This window comes from Stereum hirsutum, assembly GCF_000264905.1.
Source record: "Stereum hirsutum FP-91666 SS1 unplaced genomic scaffold STEHIscaffold_15, whole genome shotgun sequence".
Classification (NCBI taxonomy): Eukaryota; Fungi; Basidiomycota; class Agaricomycetes; order Russulales; family Stereaceae; genus Stereum; species Stereum hirsutum.
Genome location: NW_006763145.1, coordinates 178,931 through 199,019, shown reverse-complemented (window position 1 = coordinate 199,019; position 20,089 = coordinate 178,931). Strand labels below are relative to the sequence as shown.

Genomic DNA, 20,089 nt, shown 5'->3' with positions numbered 1-20,089 from the left:
ATTTCCCCGAGGGTCAGTCCAGCACTGCCATTCGCTGGTGGGGTCAGAAGTATATGGAACAACGCCGAAGAACATGGCTGAAGAACCGGCGGTGAGAATGAGGCACCAATCCGACTTGTGAGAGAGAACCCCACCAGGCAACCCCTGGGCAATCGATCCAACGGAAAGTGCCTGGGTCGAAGTCCTCGATCCTGCCTGCATGCTGTTAGCCTCTGCACTTTCCGACTAATAAGAATAGGTAGCGACCCACCTAGCAAATAGCTATAGAGCCCCAGCTAGAACACGCTCGTCCCTTTCATGAGTCGACAGAACTGAACACTTTCGACCGCAACTTCTCCGACCGCAACAATATCCGCATGATTTCCGAGCTGGAGGACGTATTCCTCTCCAGAGGGAAAATCTACAACGCCGCCTGCACCGACGGTTTCGTTGGGTGTAGGTAGATGAACCGTCGATGAAGGTCGAGCTGGCGGAGGCGTTGGATCGTGTGGCGTTCGGGTTTGGACAACTTTGCGCCACAGTGTGTACCTGGGTGTACCTAGATCGCCACGCACCGTTAGCGCTAGAGCCGGGTGGCGTACACACGAGGGACAGACTTACGAAGCACCCTCTGAATCCGTGTCGAAGGCGGCTTGTCTAAGTTCGGGAGATTCGTCAGTCGCTCTCGAAGAACGAGACACTTTGCGATGGATATGCCGAAGCGTTCTGAGGTGGACTCCCGACTGCGAAAGGGACGGTGAAGGAACGATCAGCATAATCTCATCTCTGTATCATCTTGACGAACATCCTCACCTCTAATATTACCATACCACCGGGAACATGCAGACATATTAGCATAGCGAAGAAAGATAGAAATCAAGGAGAACATACCGCAGATCCGGTCCATTAAGTAGAATGCTCGCTGAGAGGGATGGTGATACGCCTCAGAGTCCCGTTATCGGCCCGTCTCGAAGACGTCTGGGGAGTGTGCCGTATACAACGGTAACGTAAAAGGACAGGGACCTACGTCCACGGGAGTCGTAATCACAGTTCTGACAGTGACGAGACCCAAGTAGCAGCATCGTCGAGCTGCGCCCGACGAAATGGGACGGCTATGTGACAAATGTCTCTGCATTGTGCACTGAACCATGAGACATCGTGGAAAGCACAGGAATCCACTTCAATTCGAGGGTCACTAGGAACAAGCAACGGTAGATTGACCAGGATGCTCAGTGAGCGGCAGCATAAATGAATGGGTAGCAAGGTCGTACGATCGAGGTAAACGTTGACGTCTATGTCGAGCACAACATACTCGTACGTCGTGATCTGCACATGCCTTCGTCTCATCCGCATCAAGATGAACAAAGCTGACAACAGCTTCATCGATGATCAGGATACAAGAACACCCTTGGAATTCACCATATGCGCATAGCAACGACAACGAAAACGACCAGGAGCGACAACGACAACAGATCAAGCACCGATGGCATCGACAGACATCGAACCACCCACTCCCTCAGTCGACGACTGAACGCTCAATCCCTGCGGATTGATCTTGTTCTCGATCTCGAGCATCGCCGTGAACGCCTCGGTTTGTGGGTTGTTGTACGCAGGGGCTATAGGAGATGGTGAAGTGGGTGAAGAACAAGACAAGGACACGTCAGCGATATATACGAGCGTAGTTTGTAATTGGATGGTCTAGGTTGGTAGAGTCTGAGAGGGGTGAGAAGCTCACGCTGCTGGTTATTTGGCCCTTTATTTCCTCGAGGCCCAGGGGCTGTCATGACGAATTTCTGACACTTCTCGATCTGCCATCTCAACGCCTCGTCCTTATCGTTCTCCTTCCTCTTCTCCTTCCCCTCTCCCTGACTCTCCCCCTGGGCGTCAGCAGATGGGGCACCTCCCAGCTTCCCCGGTACGTTCTTCCTAACCCACTCCGCCTCTTTCCTCAACATCTCCCACGCTTCGTCCTCAGTCGGATACGTTGCTTGTTGATGTGTAAGGGAGAAGTAAGGTTGGAAGGCGCGGGTGATCGTTAGCCATTCGGGATCGTAGGAGAATATGGGTGTTGGTTTGGGTTCGGCAGAGGCGGGCGCAAAGGAGGGATGGATGGGGACGTCGACAACCTAGAGTAGAGTGGCGGTGACGGAACGGCCAAACGAAAAGGTCAGCGCCGAATGGGGTAAGATCAAGACATGTAGCAGTCATAAGATCGAGGTATGAAAGAAGTTGAGGTGAGGATTATGAAGACTGACCTCGAGGAATTGACGCCGCGGCAGACATTTGTCTAATGCGAGAAATTTTGTCTGTCGACCTGATCCTTGTTGAAAAGGTGTAGAAGATGATGATGCGGCGGGTGCAGGAGGTGGCGGTGGCGGTTTGTCAACCTCTTCCTCTTCATCGTCAAGCAGAATTTCGTCTGGATTGATAGTCGCTCGGGTCGTTGGTTCTTCGACTTTTGTGTCTGTCGCTTTCTCTGACGAAGGAGCCTTCGCATCTGCCTCTCCAACCTCATCCCCATCATCCTCAATAACGATCTCATCCGGATTCCCCACCTTCACATCCTCCCCGCTCGTTACACCCGTTGCCTGCTCGATCTGCTCCGGCCCCGACTCATGTCTCACCAAAGCCTCGAACTTCACATGCAGGTGCGCAGCGAACCACCATTCGGGCTTCAACGTTCTCAGTAAATCCATGAGCGGCGGAGAGCCGAGTTGGCCTGATTCTATGTCGGCGCGGAAGAAGGCTTTGCGACGGAGGAGGGACGGGAGGTCGCCGAAGTGGGGGATGGACTGGGGCCAGTCGTGGGAGAGGAAGATCGTTGGGGAGGAGAGCTGAATATGCGTGGATTTTAGTTGTGGGTAGCGATATACTTAATCGGAGCGGAAATGTGAGGGAAATATGTACAAGCAAAAGGAGAGGGGGGGTGAGGGTGAGGGTGAGGACGAGGATGAGAGAGAAGGAGATAAGGGAGTACATACGAGTGAGAGTCGTCGGACGTTGTATTCGCGGATGTGGTAGATACTTCGGATTGCTGAGTTATCGTACGGTACTCGTTCATAGTGACCTTTAGAGATTTCAAAACGATGCGCAGAATTTGGTGATGAGAAAAAACAGACGTATATCGATCTGAAAGAAAAGAAACGAACCTTTCCTAAACTCGCGACCGTTGAATATCCCAGAAGCGCCGGCTATCCGGACGCCATTAACCTGAACACACCCTGCGTGGCCCAAGAAGTAGATGTTTGGCGCAAGCCAGCCGCCGTGGTAACTGAAAGAAGCGACGCAACATTTCAGCATCAGTACTAGAAAAATATGGTAGGTGAGTGGCGGCACTCCATACAGTTCCCAGAGGTAGCTTGACGATTCATGGTTTCCCCCAATTATAATGGTCAAAACAGGAGCAACAAGTTCCCCCGTATAATATCTATCGTTCCAGAAATCAAAAACGTGCCAGGTCAGCTCCGCGGGAGGGCCACACGCACATGGCAGTAAGTAGCTCGGACTTGAAAAGGTCTTACTGATAAAACTCTCCAAGCTTTCTGTACTTTGGCGGAACAGCCATGCACATCAGGTCTTGGTGATTGCGAATGGCCTGGAAGTCGCCACAGCAGAGAAGAAGATCGACTTTGTAGCCGTTGCGACGTTCGAGGTTCGCGATCTCTTTGTAGATTGCGCCGAGCTCGCCGTGGCAGCAGCCCTCGACTGCGACCTAGTTGGTCGTGTAAAATTCATGGGCCAAATGAGAGATTCGAAGAAAGGCAACGTGGAATGACGACCGACTTTCATGGTATGGGCAGTTTCTTTGGGTGACTTCCTTTTGAGAGTATTTCTTTTCAGTGTTGAACTTGCCTTTTTGGACCTCTTGCTAGTCAAGGTTCTGAGCTGCAAAGTCGGTATAGGAAGACGACGAAATGACAAAATAGTCGATGATTGCAGTAAAATCATAACCAGGTATTGAACCTACCTGAGGTGGAGATGGTGTGGCGAAGGAAAGAAGGAAAGAACGATGAACGGCCCGCCACGTTTCCGTCTACGGGATTAAAGCTCCGCTCGAAAGTGCTGGCTGTGTGGCGTCATAGCCACCTCGTATCCTCACTTCTTCTTTCTGTGCCCATATTGTACTCTTCTCTTCTATTCAAATGACCCTTAGCTGCCTTTCTCAGAAGCTACTCTGGGAGAGACTTGCTCCTGTGACCGCTATGTTATGTTCTTCCCGACCGTTCAGGCTCGCGTCCAGACCTGTGTGAGATCCTCGTAAGCATGTACATGCAGATGATATCATCTTGTTCAGCGATATATAAGTATGAGGCCGCGATGGATCACACTTCGGCCAGCAAGCCGTCCTCAACTCCCATCAGTATCGCCTGCCCAATCTGTCTGCCCTTGCCGTCTTCTTCCCCGCTCGACATCTACCAAGACTTCGACTAGCCCCTATATCCCTACGATCCCAACGATTCAACATGTCCACCGAACCCGAAGGCCGTCCAGCCAAGATGCAGAAAACCGAAGCCTATAAGCTCTACTACGTACGTCTCGTCAACGTACTCCCTTCGTCCGCTCGCACTGACTCTTCACTTTCTTATCTGGATCGTATTGCCATCCATCCAGTGGCCCTCTATCCCTGGACGCGGTGAATTCATCCGTCTCGTCTTCGAATATGCCGGCTCCTCCTACACCGAACACAATGACCCCGCCTCCCTCATGCCCACCATCGGCGATGCCACCAAAACCGGCGGAATCCCACATTTCGCGGTTCCCGCGCTCGAGCTTCCGAACGGGAAGTTTCTCAGCCAGACGCCGGCAATCTTGAATTACTTGGCGCCGAAGTTGGGGCTGGATGGTTCGAAGGGGTTGAAGGGCGAGGAGAAGGAGGATGTGGAAGAGAGGGAGTTGGTTAGGTCGTGGGTGAATCAGTTGGTGTTGACGGCGCTGGATCTGAATAATGAGGTACGTCTTTTCTCTCCCGCCTCCATATGGAAGACAGCGTGTATATTGCACCAAGGTCGAGATATGTAGCTGATCGAATTTCGTTGATGCATAGGTACACGATGTCCACCACCCAATCGCCAGCTCCCTTTACTATGAAGAGCAAAAAGATGCGGCTCTCGAACGTGCTAAAGATTTCCGCGCGCTTCGTCTACCGAAGTATTTCGCGCATTTCCAGAACGTCCTCGAGAGTAACAAAGGTCAGCTTTTTGTCCATCTCCTCTCAATTTTTCTCTCTATCGGGTAAACTGATGATATGCCTCTACGTGAATGATAACGGCGTCGTCCTTGGTGTATAGCTGGCAAAGGAAAATACCTCGTTTCGGAGAGCACCACTACTGCGGACATCACCCTCTTCCACATTATCACCGGTCTACTCTATGCGTTCCCTAAAAGGACGGAGAAGCTCCGAGCTTCGGGTATGTCGCCTTTCCTTTCTTCTATCGCCCTCCCACCCTTTCATCCGCTGTATCATCGCCCTCCACATTTCCGCACCCTCCCCTTCATCCACCTCGCTATTCTACCAAACCCGAACCCGAAACATCGACTAACTGACTCATTAATTACTCACCTCCAATCCTCTCGCCCATGACAGACGACTACCCCCTCGTCTTCGCCCTCCACGAACGTGTCTCGAACGAGAAGGGAATAAAGGAGTATCTCGCCAGCGAGCGGAGGCTTCCGTTTGGGATGGGGGTGTTCAGGCATTATGAGGAGTTGGATGGGGAGGAATGAGTGGTGTGCGTTGGTAAAATGTTGGCCTCTGTTGGTGAAATGTTGGTGAAAGGTAGGCGGGATGTTGTTGTCGACGAGTGTGGGACTGTAATGTGCTGATCTTCATAGAAATTGAAAAGAATGATGGGAGCTTGGAAGGTTAAATGTTCGTGATAAGTAAACTGTGTTCGCCTCGTTCGAGTCCTTCTCCTCCCCTCAAACGTCACGGGCCTTTTGTCTCACAATAAAATTCATTTCATTCGGGTTACCTCAATGCATGACGAACACATCACGTTGATGAATACTTGTATCCAAACAAAGGTCGGACGAACTTGAACCTAGTGAACCTGGACGACTGCATCGACCGGCATCCGCAGTGGTACAGCCAGTATATCACTAGCCCCCCTCCTCACCGCCATCCATCCACCCACTCCTGTAGCTTCCTCAACATATCCGCCTCTCGGCCATTCCACATCTCCGTTGAGATTCATCGGATATGTTGCATGCTCCACCTTTCCTTCCCAGTCGAAATCAACGAGCATGGCCCCTTCGTCCGTTATCAGGACGTTCACATGTCGTAGATCGCCACGCACCAGGCCAAGTTCACGTAACTCCTTCACGGCCTTCCTCAGATGTGCTTTCACCTGCCCCTTGCAATTGTTGGCCTCCGTCACGCAGTGTCTGGTCCGAACGTATTCCATGACGACGACCCACCGGTCGTCGAGCTCCTCCACCCGTTCACAGAAAAACATCTACGGTGCGAGACCTCGTGTCAATGGAGGGTGGTGCGCCTCTTTCGAGTACGTTCGGGCGATTTTGACGACGACGGTGCGTTCAAGTTCGTCATTCGCCAAGGAGGTCGCTGTCGCCTTGAATATGGGCTTTGAAGCGTGACTTGGTTGTTAGTAACCGGTGTAAGCGAGGTCAAACATTGTGTGACCGATCTTGACTTTCCAAAAGTTAGGGGTGACAAACTGTGGTATGCTCAAGCCTATTCGTCGATGAAGACCGTTAATCGAGCTCAGCGTCGGTTACCTGGAATTTATCCGCGACAAGCTTTAAAAGCTGTGGTATTGGCATGGTGGGAGCACCATCTATTAACGGCTGTAAGAGCTATCAACGAGCGCATTTGAGCTGTCAGATAATTGAGACATACCGTGTATAACGCCCAATCATCGGGTGAGTTTGGGTCACTTTCGAAAAACAGAAAAGAGTGGCGAGAACGAAATTTGGGAGCGACCGGGTGTGGCGACGGCAATCGATAATTGTGTGGCGCTAACCATCAACAAACCACTGTGAGTCGTTGCGGCATACGGTGAGCAGGCGAGCCTCAACCTTATTCTTCACCACGATGGACCACGAATTCGAACCTGTCCTTGACTTTTACTACTACTCCGCAGGGTAAGAGCCAAATCCCGTTTGACCTGTGATGTTATCTAGTAGTGATATACCCAAAATTGATTCCAAATTGACTCTCATGTCGAATTGATACCAAATCTCACATTCACACCAGTCAATCCGTCGAGCTCCATCCTATCTCACGAAGCGATCATTTGTTCCAGGATAGTATGCGAATTCCAATTCCTTGTCTTAGCGTCTGTTCTTTGCTCATTGTCCGGGGTAGTCGAAGACTTCTTTCAGTCCAGATGGCTACACAACGACAAGGAGACGATGCGCGTCGTGAGGATTCTCGAGGTGAGACAAGACGTGGACACCATGCGGTCATATGAGTATTATTGGTACGACTATCATATTGAATTTTTCTCGAGTCGTCTACTACTAATGCTTGTTCAACTTGGGTGTAACGCGACAGGCGGAGATTTACCGGTGAACATGCAAAGGAATCTTTCCAACTCCATGGAACAAACAGACAATGCATGCTGGGTGAAGATGATGACGAAGTGACGCCTTGTGATTCGAGTCTGTGTTATCTTTGTTGCATTCTACGGTACTCTTTTGACGTGGCGCAGAGCGGTACGTTCCTGAACACTCTCCGAATCATAGCGGTGAATACTTACCATGATATTTGCGGACAATAGGGAAGAAGTTTTCGTTCAAGAGGTGTGTACGGTATTTCCGGCAGTCATCCTCACTCTTCCTGAACGTTGCTGAAGATGATAACGCCTCCTTTCGCCGTAGATTCGGCCATGGAATCTATCTTACCCCCGTGTCCTCGAGTAAGTCCTATGCTCTAGAATTCTTCAGTCTTCTGGACATATGTATGTTTAACGAGTGATGATTGGCGACAGAGGCCCACGACTACGTCGACAATCATCTACCACAAGATGCACCCGAAGCCCCAAAAGTCATGATACTGGCCCGCGTAGTCCTGGGCAGACAAATCACCCCAACTGCCAACATGTACTACTTGCAGTCGCCGCCGGAGGGCTACGATTCGGTTCGTACTTACATTCCCTTCGATCCGTGTATCCTCGCTCATACATTTTACTAGGTCATCGGTAGACCTGGAATCCACCCCGATATGAACTACGAAGAAACGGTCGTATACAATAACGATGCGGTTCGGCCAGCGTATCTCATTGTGTACGAGATTGATGCACCGGAGGACGAGGAGTCCCAGTGGCAGAGTGGCGAACCGGATTACGGTGACGGGCAAGTTCAAGAATCGGATACTAGCGATGAGGAGGAGGAAAATGGGGAACAGGACCCCGAAATTCATTATTCAGATGATGGAGAAGTCCAAGAATCTGATCATGGCGAGGAGTTGGAGGTGGAGGTGGATGAAGAACAGGAACCTGGGACGAATTACGATGACGGGCACTTGCAAGACTCATATACCAGCGACAAGGCTGAGACGGAAAATGAGGAAGGACAGGACCCTGAGACTTATTATCCGGATGATGGAGACGTCCAAGGATCCGACCCTGGAGAGGAGGTGGAGGTGGACGAGGACGAGGACGAGGAACAGTATCCTGAGATTCATTATTCAGATGATGGAGAAGTCCAAGAATCCGACCCTGGCGAGGAGATGGATGTGGAAGCAGAGGCGGAGGAGTATGAGGAACAGGACCCTGAGGTGAATTACGACGGGCCAGTACAGGAGCCGGATGCTAGTGACGAAGACAAAGAGGTGACAGACGAAGAGCAGGATTTTACTGTGGATGATGATGCTGATGATATTAGCGACGATGGCGGTGGTGACGACGACTACGACGTCGACGATAACGGTAGTGACGAATGGGATGACTGAGTGTAGGCATTCAGATTGTTGTTGTGCATATCGTTGATTTGTCGTTGTCGACCCCAACATGAAAGATCATCTAAGAAGACAAGAAGATTATAAGACATGATGTTAGTGGGTGGTCATGAAGTGCACTTCCGAAAAAAAAAAACAGAAAAGAGTGGCGGAAAGGAAAGGAGAGTGATTCGGGAACGAACGGGTAGGGTAAGGTAAGTTTATTCGGGGTCTTCCATAATTCAAAATCACATCAAAAGTAAGATCGGCAGAGAGAAGGACGACTCAACAGTATAGGAACAGCCCACCAGTCAAGAAACAGGATATTTTGCATTGCAGACACGGTCTAATACATCATTCATACAAAATCTAACACTTCACACTTTCTAAATCCCAAGTAGTCAAACCTCAGAAGAAGACGCATTCGTCCGACACCTCACCAATTCGTAATCTGCACCTTAATCGCCCCACTCCTCACATCCGCACTCGTCTCAAACGCCTTCACCGCCTCCTCAATCGTAAACCTATGCGTCACCAACCTCCTCACCCGTCCCAAAATCCCCGAATCCACCAGCCTAATCGCCTTTGGCCACGTATTCGCATACCGATACTGGAACTTCAGATCCACCTCCCTAGTCGAAAGCCGCATAAACGGAAACTTCATCTCGTTCTTGCCCACGCCCACGACAAACACACGTCCTCTGAATCGCACCGCATGGATCCCAGCGGCGATGGACGACTCGACGCCTGTGCATTCGAGGACGACGTCAGGCTCGAGTCCGCCCAGTGCGGCAACGAACGCGGCGCCCACTTCTTCCTCCGTCTTGCCACCCCGGGGGACCTGGTATGTTCGCAGGGTACCGGGCAAACCATCCACGAGCTCTTTCGCGAACGCTAACCTCCCCTCATCAATATCCGTAATCAGAATCGGCTCAGCCCCCGCCGCCTTCGCGCACAAGAGCGTAACAAGTCCAATCGGGCCCGCCCCACAAATCACCGCCGCCTCCCCAAGCCTCAGCCCGCTACGATCCACCGCAGCGAGCGCGACAGACAGAGGCTCGAGGAGCGAGCCGTCCTCGTACGACATACTTTCGGGCAGCTTGTGGCACCAGATTGCGGGGTGGGTGATGTAGCGGCGGAGGAGGCCCGGCACCGGGGGCGTGGAGCGGAAGAGGACGGATTCGCAGCCGTTGTAGGCACCCGTTAAGCAGGGGAGGCAGGTGTGGCAGGGGATGTTGGGTTCGATGGCGACTTTGTCGCCGGGTTTGAGGTGCGTGACGGAGGGGTGGACGGCGAGGACCTGGGAGCGGGTGGTTTGTTAGGATTTAGGGAGCTTGGGATGGGGGGAGGATGGATGCTGGACATACCTGGCCGGCGGATTCGTGGCCTAGGATGTGTTTGTCTGTTACGATCATAGGTCCGATACACCCCGCATGCCAGAAATGAACGTCGGAACTATCGTGTTCATTGTCGACTCACTATCAGCTCATGAACACTGCTTTTGAACGGCGTAAAACTAACGTACCCACAAATCCCAGTATTCTTGACCTCAACAACAACCTCCCCATGCTCCAACTTCTTCCCCTCAACGATCTCCTCCACGCTCGGCTCTGCCGCATCGATCCACAGCTTATGTGCCGGATCGGTGAAGACACCGATGTTGGGCTTTAGGTCCGCGGTTAGTGTGGTGGTGGTAGTCGACATCGCTTCCTGACTTGCAAAGACTTATTGCAGATTTTTTGGGTGGTGGTGGTGGTGGGGGCGATGGAGATGTCGACGATGGATGGATAAGAGCTCGAGGTCCTCGCCTGGGAGCATCGAGTCGGCGTTATATATAGGGTAGAGGGTGACAGAGTCCGAGTCCGGTGGACATATGACGAGCCTGGCTGGCCCGACATGCAGTAGAGATGTGGTTTTGTGAGAGTCCGGCACGGGTGCGGGCCGGGAGGCCGTTGGAAAAGCCCCTATTCGTTGTGGCCCACCGTTTGTTGTCGGTCGAGTCTCAACATTTGGAATATTCTGCCCGTGGAGAATAAGGTAAGTGTGTGGAGATCTGGGAGTTTTATTGTGAGTATGAAACGAGCGCAGAAATGAGATTGACGCACGGGAGAGCCACGGTACGGAAATTCTGCGAATTTGAAAACATGGTAGTGACCACCGTCGCCGGCATAAAGTAAGTAGTCGATCTATGCAGAGCTGCCGAAGGACAAACGGCAGTGTGACGTCGTCCGTGAACGATATACGCGCATTGGAAAAGTGTAGAGTAGAGAATATGTGCAGCGAGCGAGACATGATACGGACCCACCGGTGTGTGGTAAGTATGTACTTACTCGTTCTTGATGGTCGAGAGGTCTGGGATCAAGCACAGTACTGGATGTTCGCTGCGAGAGGTAGCTCCAAGTTACGAGGCAGAGCGTGAACAACATGAATTGCGTTGTGGACGTGCAACTTCAACCCTAGAAACGGATCTTCACCAGCCAAGTACAGAAGCACTCATACAACGCTGAACGCCATAGTCGACCAACATACACAAAACACGCGATTGCAACTTGCAGGCAACGAGGACAGGTAGCTTGCAAACCCGCAATAACTGGCGGTGGCGCCCATGCGAATACCCTTGTCATGATTAATGAAGCCAGACCAATGCTAGAAAGGCGAGATCATGTGCGTGTGGCACATGGAGGCCATTATTATGATGGTCGACTTTGAAGTGCCACGCAGATAATAACTCATTCACGCACCTGAGTACGCTCGCGAGAGTATGCGCAGCTACATGCAAGAATATCAGAGAGAAATGGGCGAGTATAGACGAGAGGAATGCGGGCTGAAAGCCACGGCATGCCAAGACTCGTCGACACAGTCACTGCGCAACGAGCAAGCTCCGTATCTCCCAGCACACACGGAAACAAAGCACACAAGCTGGGCGTGTTCGTGTTCGGCGGAGTTGAATAAATTGTAGAGGAACGAAGTTTGTGGGGCTGAACGTGATGAAGAAGGGGCGGGACTGCATCGTCAGGCTGAGGGCCCTCGGATTCATATGTAGACGGACTCACATGTTCCCTGGAAGCAAGGCATTGGGATGCACAAGAGGAGGAGGAAGAAAGGTAGTCGGTAGAACTCACGCGCTGATAGCAACGAGCGGGCATATCCAGAAGAATGTTGCAGGACCCATGCATATGCGGTAACAGGTCCAATCCAAAATCATGAACTTTAGGCCTTTCCGTCTCTTTCCGTCCGCACGAATTTTGGCCCTTTTCGTCCGCATTATGTATGGAACGGACCCCAGAAATTTGGCAACGTTGCCCATCCTCCGAGCGTCGTCTAGTCCGTCGGCGACACTAGCTTGGCCTACACGACCGTCAGTAGAGTAAATCCATGAACATCTCGCTCCTTTCCACCCACGCGCGCGGAATCGCCAACGGACACCACCACCCAACGCAACCCCATCCACCACGCACCCAGTACTGGCCAACCCAGTCGGCCCGTCCATCCCCAGCGCATTCACATCGTAAATTGTGCCTCTGACCGTCAACCCCAGCGACATGCACGAGGTAGAGCGCGAGGAGGTCGACTGGGAGGGCTGCTCGGGGTTTGGCGATCAAGTGATCGGTGGCATAGAGCCAGTAGAGGGAGGTGACCAGCGCGAGGACGGAGAATGAGACGGGCGAGGATGTAAGGAAAGAGAATGCGGAGATGGAGAGACAGACAAAGACTATCGTGCGTCAGAGCGGGATCCTCAAGCTCGCGCTCGTCACGGTGTGACTGGGTCTGGGTGCGGTGCGCGGCTTGGGCGTCGAGAGCTCCGAGTTCAGAGAGAGTGAGGTAGGACGATGGGATGCTCGTCGAAACATCATCTAGACCTCTATAAGATGTCCTTTGCACAAGGACCGCATCGCGCCCGCTGAAATATTAATGTTGCAGTCAATCATGGTCTGAGGCACCGCTATACTTAGTTACATAAACCACGTGCATGTTGACTTCCGGATTGGTGCTTGCCCTTGCCGCGATAGAGGCTCACGCCACTGCAAGTGGCCCAGCACGACTTTCATCCCTCAAACAATGTCTTACATACTTGCGCAGCATTGAAAGTGGCATCCCTCTCAACAGTAATGAGATCGGTCAACGAGAGAAAGGTAAGCTCTCACAAGCGTCTTCTGTAATGGGGAAGTGCACATTTAAATATATTGCATAGTAAACTTAACCAGAACGCCAGTCTACTCTAGTATGTGTACGTTCATGATTATGCAGGGTAGACTTAAGCGCATCAATCATTGGGATATGCGGGCGTATTTCCACGGAATAACTTGCTGAAATATTGACAAATAACCTCACATATTCTATACTTAGTCTGTTGCTGTGCATAACCCTTGAGACCAACACGCGTATATGGCTACCTGTCAAGTTGTGCGCCAACGCACACCTTCCTCCTCGACAGCCATCTCTTCTCATCATACAGCTTGAAGTTCATCCTTCCACATTGCTTGACAGCTCTTACTTGATGGAGAATACTGAAAGGTCCTGCGGTATCTGGAACGAGGCTGTGGACAAGTACAAATCGGAGACGAAAGCCGACTCGTTGCGCTTTGGCTCTTCAAGTTGGGGCACTACCGCCAGCGCAGAGGCTATCCTGACAGCGATTGCAGGGAATTGGAAGGATTTTAAGGACAGTCGGACGAAGAGAAAGTGCCATCTGCTGGATGTAGTGAGGCCTGTCGTGAAGATCGCAGGGAATCGGAAAGATTTTGAGGACAGTCGGGTGAAGAGAAAGTGTCTGATCGATGCATTGAGGCCTGTCGTGGAGGTCGTGCAGCTGATGGCGGAGGTAGCAGGAGAAGGTGCGAGCTTGGTACGTGCGCGGTGTGATGATCGCATGCGAGCGATGAGCTCTTCCTTCCTGATTACCTATGTTGACACTGACTGTTTATGTTGACAATCAGACTTTCGCTCCGGGAAAGACGATATTCGTTGCCATTAGGATATTGCTTAAGGTTTTTTTCCCACTTCCAACATTGTGCCCAGCTAACTGAATATTCTTCAATTATTTTTCTACTATAGGCCTCCAACAAAGTCAGACACAGCTACGACTCGGTGATTGACATCTTTGAGAGCCTCGGCAGCTTCCTCGGCCGCTTGACCTTGTGCCTGGAACCCAATATTTCGAGTCCGATGAAGGAGGTGATCATTAAGATTCTCGCTCGCCTTCTGTCGATCTTGGGAGTGGCGACTAGGCTCATAAGGGAAACCCGTGCGGGTAAGTAAAACAAGGTATCTGATAGAAGCACGCAAAAATAACAGGTGACTTTCGGCAGTCACGTACTTCAAAACTTTGATCGGAAAGAACAGCGAGGTTCAAGCCGCGCTGGAGAAATTGGAGAAGCTAGCTGCTCAGGAAGGTCGAGTGGTTGTAACTGCTACGCTTTCGGCGGCGAGTGAGATACTCTCGGAGCTGGAGACCAGAATGAAAGGTTTGTTTTCTTGTTGTGTGGTTGTCTTACATATGTGATTAACCGCACCGTCCCATACTTTCTAGCCGATCAACAGGACGCGAACGCAATCAAGACCATGCTGATGAAGATCGCTCAGGAAGCCGAGGCGATATCTGGTATGATTAAATCACGCTCCCTGTTTCTGTCATTGATTGCGGATCACACGTGTCGTAGGTAGCTCCCAAGAGAGTCGAATCATGCTCGAAGAAATCCGGGAGCAAATCATGAACAGTACAGAGAAAGTATTTCCATATCTTTGTAAGTATGTCCTATCTACCAAGGGAATTATTTCACGGCTTCTACTTTTTTTGTAGCCAATCGGTATCGTTACAAAGTCCATCAATGGCTGTCAGCACCGTCTCCAGTGTCAAACAACGAGAACAATGGGAGCGTGCGAGAAGCCGGGACCGGATCGTGGTTTCTCCAATCTACGGAGTACAATCATTGGAAGACCAAGAGTAACTCCCTATTATGGGTTTCAGGTGGCCGTAAGTGGTTCGATGGTTCAACAAAGAGCATATGCTGATCGTTATCACCGGTAGCTGGGTCTGGAAAGAGCGTGTTGTCGTGCGTATACCTAACATAGACGACTGACATGATTACTGATGCCACTGCATCCTAGTTCCACCATCATAAGGGACATCGAGTTTGACTCTGAAGTCGACTCGTCTATTTCGCTTGCCTACTTTTACTTCGACTTAAGGCAGCCAGAGAAAGAGCAGTGTCTAGGGCTTATCTCGTCGCTCGTTGATCAGCTTGCTTCACGTTGCTCGGACATGCCTGCCGCTCTGGAGTGGCTCTATGGTATCCATCGGAATGGGATGGAGCAACCGACGCTGCACAATCTAGTCGCAGCCTTGAAGGAGATGATAGTGAACATCGCCTGCAGCGTTTACATCGTTATCGACGCTCTTGATGAATGCTCAGAGCGGAATAATCTCATGGCTCTCATCGAGGAAATCACACAGTGGAACCTTGATAATATACATATGCTGCTCACGAGCCGAAAGGAAGAGGACCTGAATCGTCTCTTGATGCCGCTGTCAGCAGAGGTTACTCTCGAGAGCTCTATCGTGGATAGAGACATTGCATTTCATATTCGTGCCGTCTTGCAGAATGACCGAGACTTTTCGAAGTGGCAGCCACCACAGAAGCTGGAAATTGAAACCAGGGTGACGAGCGGTGCACACGGAATGTGGGTGTTAATTTTGAACGGCATACTTAATTTGATGCTCATAAATCCATGTAGGTTCCGACGGGTATCTTGCCAGTTGGACAGTATTCGAGGATGTCCTAACGCAAGAATGTTGGCAAAATCCCTAGCCACCTCGCCAAGGACCTTGTACAAAACATACGACACGATCCTTAACCGCATCGACGACCAGGATTTTAAGTATGTTCAGACCACACTGCAGTGGCTCGCATTCTCGATGCGCCCGGTCAAGCTGGAGGAGGTTGTGGAAGCACTGGCCGTGGATTTCGACAGCGTCCCTTTACGATTCGCACCGGAGTATCGCTTCCCTGAACCCCGATATATTCTCACTATTTGTTCCAGTTTGGTCACACTTTCCGGAACTGGTGTTCTAGGACTCTCGCATATCTCCGTTAAGGAGTATCTTGACGGTAACATTACCGAACCCAGTATTCAACACTATTCATTCAATGCCCTGATCGCCCACGAATTCATAGCCCAAGCGTGTATTGCATATTTAATGCAGTTCACGCACTCTGTGGACATCGAACGCTTCCCCCTCGCTCTCTATGCAGCAGAGCATTGGATGAACCATGCTGGACCCACTCATAACGATGCCGTGGCCGACCTTGCTTTCGATCTTCTCCAGGCTCACAGCATGGTTTTTGTCAATTGGGTCCGAATTTATGACGTGGATCGCGATTCCAATAACACAGAACTATCACGACCACCCGATGATATTCCTCCTCCCCTCTACTACGCAGCAAGGGCAGGATTCGTCAGAGTATCAAAGAAATTGCTCGAGAATGGGGCCGACGTGAGTGCGCAAGGCGGCGTATACGGGAACGCGCTCCAGGCGGCGTCGGTTGGTGGTCACAGCGCTGTCGTGCAGCAGCTGCTCGAGAACGGGGCCGACGTGAATGCACAGGGTGGCAGATACGGGAATGCGCTCCAGGCAGCATCGGTTGGCGGCCACAACGCTGTCGTGCAGCAGCTGCTCGAGGCAATGAGTACTGACAAGGTGAGAGCTATTTACTGTTGTCAGTCCCATCTATTTAGGTACACTCTTGTACCAAACATTGAGACTAACATACATGATTACGGGTACTCTTTGACGTATGGATCACGACCGATGATAAGAAGAAACCAAACGATGAGCCCGTTTTGGAGCAAGACAGCAAGTTCTTCGATGGCTTCGCCGACTTATGGACCATCTTCGTGGTGACTTGCTCCTCATTGCTCCCCATCAGTCAAGTTCGTATCGTGGTTGAAGAATCTGTCCTTGACCATTTTACGTACTTCCGAGAGCTCCGCGAGGCAGATCAGCGTGCAGATGATGACTTGATGGGTGTCGTCCGGAGAATCATCGAGGAGTGGAAAACCATGGGTGCATTAGTACGTTTCTTTACTTCCATTTACGCCCAAGGATCAGGCAGAGATTAACCATCAGGTTCTACTATTTTACACAGCTATTCGCCTTGGCAGCGTGATTATCTTTTGCACTGACTCGGCGAAATACTTTCTGACTTTTACTTCTCCGTGACAGGCTTGATGCTGCAGTTTTTGGTTTCTCTCGTGATGGTACTATTTTTACCGTGAATGAAGGATCGAAGTATGCGATTGCCATGTCAAGCGTCGCTGCCTGCGTTGGTGGCGTTGTTGATGTATGTTTCCTCATCCGCTATAGTTCATGTGATGCAGCTCTTTTCCAGGTGCGTTTCTAATATTGCTCTCAAATTTTTATATACTCTCCCTGACGTGCATCCAGTCCTACGCTAAAGATGTCTTGAAATCATATCTCTTCTTCTCCCTCTCCTCTCGAATTCCCGCATTTTCAGTCTTGGTAGCTGTAACATCGCTCGCCGTCTTCATGTGCATGGTGGTCTACACTATCGCCCCTACCCTCGTCATTGCTTTTATCATTTTTACTCTCATCATTCGCTTCGGGAATCCTCTCTTTTGGGTACTGTACCAAATTGCGTATGTTGTGAATCTTGCCATGGATTGGGTTTTCGAAAAGTTTGGGGTAATCCGGAGGACTGTTTTGGATAGAATCTCCCAATGGTTCCAGTACATTATGCACCAAATTCGTCCATAGCGAGCTTTCATTGTGCTTCATAAGGCTCCAACAGGTTAATTTATGTGTACCCAAATCGAGTATGTGCGTAGTATATAGGTATCCATATGGCATAAGTATGGTTAGGTTGACGCAAACGGGTGACGGTGCGAACTGAAAACCATTGTAAGTGACACCTGCGACCGGTTGGAAAGAAGGGATGCGTAGAGATGTCGCAGAATCGCTCGTAGCTCGTAGCAGACGATCTGACATCTTCCGTGGACTATATACGAGGATCAAAAAAGTGGAAAGTACAGGATATACTTTGAAGCCCCTATTACGATACATTGTCGTTGTGGTCCACTGAGGTTTTGTTGGCGGTCGAGGGGTAAGTATAAGTATGAAGAGCTACGATGTTTATTGTGATGGTAAGATAAGCGAGGAAAAGAAGTTGACGCAAACGCACCGGAGAGCAGAGTACGGATACGGCCTGGGGTTGAGGATTCTGCGAATTTGAAAACGTCGTAAGTAATCACCGTACCGTCACCGGCACAAAGTAGTCGGTCTTTGCAGACCCAAGGATAGTGCTCTCGACTTCGATATAGCTGTACGGAGAAATGGAGTGGACTTGCTCCGAGTCGGTGACCAGGTTGGAAGTAGGGACGCCTAGATATGTCTGGTACATCGTGGTGCGCCGTTTGTGTTGAGTAGGAGGCTGAGTACCGACATCCAGTCATAAGAAGGTCGGTATATGGGGATCTGAAGGATTCCTCGTGAGGATAAAACGAGCGAAGAAAGGAGGTTGAAGTAGATTCACCAGAAAGCACGGTCCAGAATACGACCTACTATTTTCCCCCTTTGAAAGCTTTCGGTATAAAGTAAGTAGTTGACCTATAGCTGCCGAAATATGAGCGCTGAGCTAGATGGGCATTACTAAGGATCGATTCGTGAGTCCATTGTCTGTGTCAATCGTACCATACGCCGAGATCTGCATATTCCGTCATCTTATCAGCTGGCAACAGTTTCATCAACGGTCAGAAAACAAGGAACCCTTGAGATTAAATAGCCAGTTCAGTTTAGCATCGACGAAGAGAACGACACAGAGCAACAACGACAACGACAGCGGCTCAAGCACCGATACTGAGCATCGACAGACGACAACGAGGTCGAACCACCCACTCCAGGCCCCTCGGTCGACTAGTGAACACTCAGTCACTGAGGATTGATCTTGTTCTCGATCTCGAGCATGAGCATCGCCGTGAATGCCTCGGTTTGTGGGTTATTGTACGCATCCGCTGTAGGGGAAGGATAGTGAAACCAACGAAGAACAAGATGAGTCAACAATATATACGAGCGAAGTGTACATTTGAATCGTCTGGGTTGGGAGTCTGGGAGGGGTGAGAAGCTCACGCTGCTGGTTATTTAGCGCTGCATTCTCTCGAGGCACAATTATGGGCTGCACTGCCATGATGAATTTCGGGCACTTCGCGATCTGCCATCTCGATCCCTCATCCTTGTCATACTCTTTGTTAACTTCTCGATCTCCTCTCCCCGAGTCTCCCCCGACTTGAAGCATCGTGGTTAGGACTTGGAACATCGTGGTCGGGATGTTGATGCAGATTCAGATGCGAGGCACCTGTACGAAGAAATGGAGTGAACTTGCTCCAAGTTAGTGGTCTGTTGAGAAGAAGGGGTGCATAGAGACGTCTCATGCAGACGGTATCTCTGACATTGTGGCCCGCAGTTCGTAGTGGGCTAAGTCAACACTTGGAACATTCTGGTCATAGGTAAGTATAAGTGTACGAAGAGATGGGATGTTTATTGTGAGCATGAAACGAGCGAAGAAAGGAGGTTGATGCAAACGCATCGGAAAAGTACGGTGACCGGCTGGGATAACGCACCATCGCCGGCAAAGAAATAGTCGACTTATGCAGCAGCTACCGAAGGGCAAACAAGCGTTACAGAAGATGGATTTGCGAGCGGTCTGTCGGCCCAACCGTGGTGGTCTCGATGTTGATACAGCTACGGAGAAACAGAGTCGGCCTGCTCCAAGTTCAATTGATGGTCGGCTGGGAAGTAGGGATGCACAGAGACGTCTCGTCGCGGAAGGTATTCCTTGTCATCGTGGCCCACCGTCCGCAGCGGGACAAGTCAACATTCGGAGCGTTCTGGTCGTGTGTATGTGTACTGTATGGAGAGCTGTAATGTTTATTGGGATGACGAGACGAGCGAAGAAACGGAGGTTAGGTAATGTAAACGCACTGGAGCATATGTACGGGTACGGTCTGCGAATTTGACACGTCGTGAGGGATCACCGTCGCCGGACAGTTGGACGCGCAGAGCTCCCGAAGGATGAGCATTTGGAGTAGGGGAGGTTGAGTTGTGAGTGGTCTGTCGGGCCCAAGCGAGGATGGTGTCGATGTTGATTCAGATGCTGGGCGCCTGTACGGAGTAATGAATTGTACAAGTTGATCCGG

General features: G+C 50.8%; 8 protein-coding genes across 8 annotated transcripts; 3 read left to right on the top strand and 5 right to left on the bottom strand.

Moving 5' to 3' along the window:
* Positions 1–275: 275 nt before the first annotated feature.
* Positions 276–886, bottom strand: STEHIDRAFT_160807 (uncharacterized protein; the record flags this gene model as incomplete). The annotated part of the gene is made up of 4 exons (XM_007308342.1): positions 276–538; positions 601–722; positions 785–794; positions 871–886. 4 exons carry the CDS (start codon positions 884–886, stop codon positions 276–278), a joined length of 411 nt encoding a protein of 136 aa, XP_007308404.1.
* Positions 887–1,452: 566 nt separating this feature from the next.
* Positions 1,453–3,768, bottom strand: STEHIDRAFT_160806 (uncharacterized protein; the record flags this gene model as incomplete). Its single annotated transcript, XM_007308341.1, has 8 exons — positions 1,453–1,595; positions 1,715–2,105; positions 2,235–2,813; positions 2,961–3,046; positions 3,129–3,250; positions 3,323–3,406; positions 3,501–3,691; positions 3,763–3,768. 8 exons carry the CDS (start codon positions 3,766–3,768, stop codon positions 1,453–1,455), a joined length of 1,602 nt encoding a protein of 533 aa, XP_007308403.1.
* Positions 3,769–4,319: 551 nt separating this feature from the next.
* STEHIDRAFT_102745 (glutathione S-transferase-like protein) lies at positions 4,320–5,947 on the top strand. Its single transcript, XM_007308340.1, has 5 exons — positions 4,320–4,508; positions 4,591–4,929; positions 5,024–5,168; positions 5,268–5,387; positions 5,564–5,947. The coding sequence occupies exons 1-5, from the start codon at positions 4,443–4,445 to the stop codon at positions 5,701–5,703; spliced, it is 810 nt and encodes a 269-aa protein (XP_007308402.1). The 5' UTR covers positions 4,320–4,442; the 3' UTR covers positions 5,704–5,947.
* Positions 5,948–6,020: 73 nt separating this feature from the next.
* STEHIDRAFT_160804 (uncharacterized protein) lies at positions 6,021–6,434 on the bottom strand (the record flags this gene model as incomplete). The annotated part of the gene is made up of 1 exon (XM_007308339.1): positions 6,021–6,434. One exon carries the CDS (start codon positions 6,432–6,434, stop codon positions 6,021–6,023), a length of 414 nt encoding a protein of 137 aa, XP_007308401.1.
* A 919-nt stretch (positions 6,435–7,353) lies between these two features.
* On the top strand, positions 7,354–8,893 carry STEHIDRAFT_133918 (ADP-ribosylation; the record flags this gene model as incomplete). The annotated part of the gene is made up of 6 exons (XM_007308338.1): positions 7,354–7,421; positions 7,496–7,656; positions 7,722–7,743; positions 7,822–7,859; positions 7,932–8,080; positions 8,135–8,893. 6 exons carry the CDS (start codon positions 7,354–7,356, stop codon positions 8,891–8,893), a joined length of 1,197 nt encoding a protein of 398 aa, XP_007308400.1.
* Positions 8,894–9,188: 295 nt separating this feature from the next.
* On the bottom strand, positions 9,189–10,687 carry STEHIDRAFT_124430 (GroES-like protein). Its single transcript, XM_007308337.1, has 3 exons — positions 10,404–10,687; positions 10,246–10,333; positions 9,189–10,178 (listed from the first exon to the last, which is right to left on the bottom strand). The coding sequence occupies exons 1-3, from the start codon at positions 10,580–10,582 to the stop codon at positions 9,315–9,317; spliced, it is 1,131 nt and encodes a 376-aa protein (XP_007308399.1). The 5' UTR covers positions 10,583–10,687; the 3' UTR covers positions 9,189–9,314.
* A 2,689-nt stretch (positions 10,688–13,376) lies between these two features.
* On the top strand, positions 13,377–17,654 carry STEHIDRAFT_160801 (uncharacterized protein; the record flags this gene model as incomplete). The annotated part of the gene is made up of 14 exons (XM_007308336.1): positions 13,377–13,724; positions 13,816–13,866; positions 13,934–14,129; positions 14,188–14,343; positions 14,409–14,480; positions 14,539–14,622; positions 14,679–14,852; positions 14,907–14,931; positions 14,987–15,559; positions 15,614–16,577; positions 16,697–16,951; positions 17,026–17,042; positions 17,103–17,268; positions 17,325–17,654. 14 exons carry the CDS (start codon positions 13,377–13,379, stop codon positions 17,652–17,654), a joined length of 3,411 nt encoding a protein of 1,136 aa, XP_007308398.1.
* Positions 17,655–18,824: 1,170 nt separating this feature from the next.
* On the bottom strand, positions 18,825–19,209 carry STEHIDRAFT_160800 (uncharacterized protein; the record flags this gene model as incomplete). Its single annotated transcript, XM_007308335.1, has 2 exons — positions 18,825–18,907; positions 19,023–19,209. 2 exons carry the CDS (start codon positions 19,207–19,209, stop codon positions 18,825–18,827), a joined length of 270 nt encoding a protein of 89 aa, XP_007308397.1.
* Between the last annotated feature and the right edge of the window lie 880 nt (positions 19,210–20,089).

What these genes read in the sequence shown, in the direction of transcription:
- STEHIDRAFT_102745 (XM_007308340.1), top strand. Translation starts at nt 4,443, where the DNA reads ATGTCCACCGAACCCGAAGGCCGTCCAGCCAAGATGCAGAAAACCGAA. An exon ending in AAGCCTATAAGCTCTACTAC is followed by an intron (nt 4,509 to 4,590) that starts GTACGTCTCGTC and finishes CCATCCATCCAG; the next exon opens with TGGCCCTCTATCCCTGGACG. An exon ending in CGCTGGATCTGAATAATGAG is followed by an intron (nt 4,930 to 5,023) that starts GTACGTCTTTTC and finishes GTTGATGCATAG; the next exon opens with GTACACGATGTCCACCACCC.
- STEHIDRAFT_124430 (XM_007308337.1), bottom strand. Translation starts at nt 10,582, where the DNA reads ATGTCGACTACCACCACCACACTAACCGCGGACCTAAAGCCCAACATC. An exon ending in AAGAATACTGGGATTTGTGG is followed by an intron (nt 10,334 to 10,403) that starts GTACGTTAGTTT and finishes TGAACACGATAG; the next exon opens with TTCCGACGTTCATTTCTGGC. An exon ending in GCCACGAATCCGCCGGCCAG is followed by an intron (nt 10,179 to 10,245) that starts GTATGTCCAGCA and finishes ACCCGCTCCCAG; the next exon opens with GTCCTCGCCGTCCACCCCTC.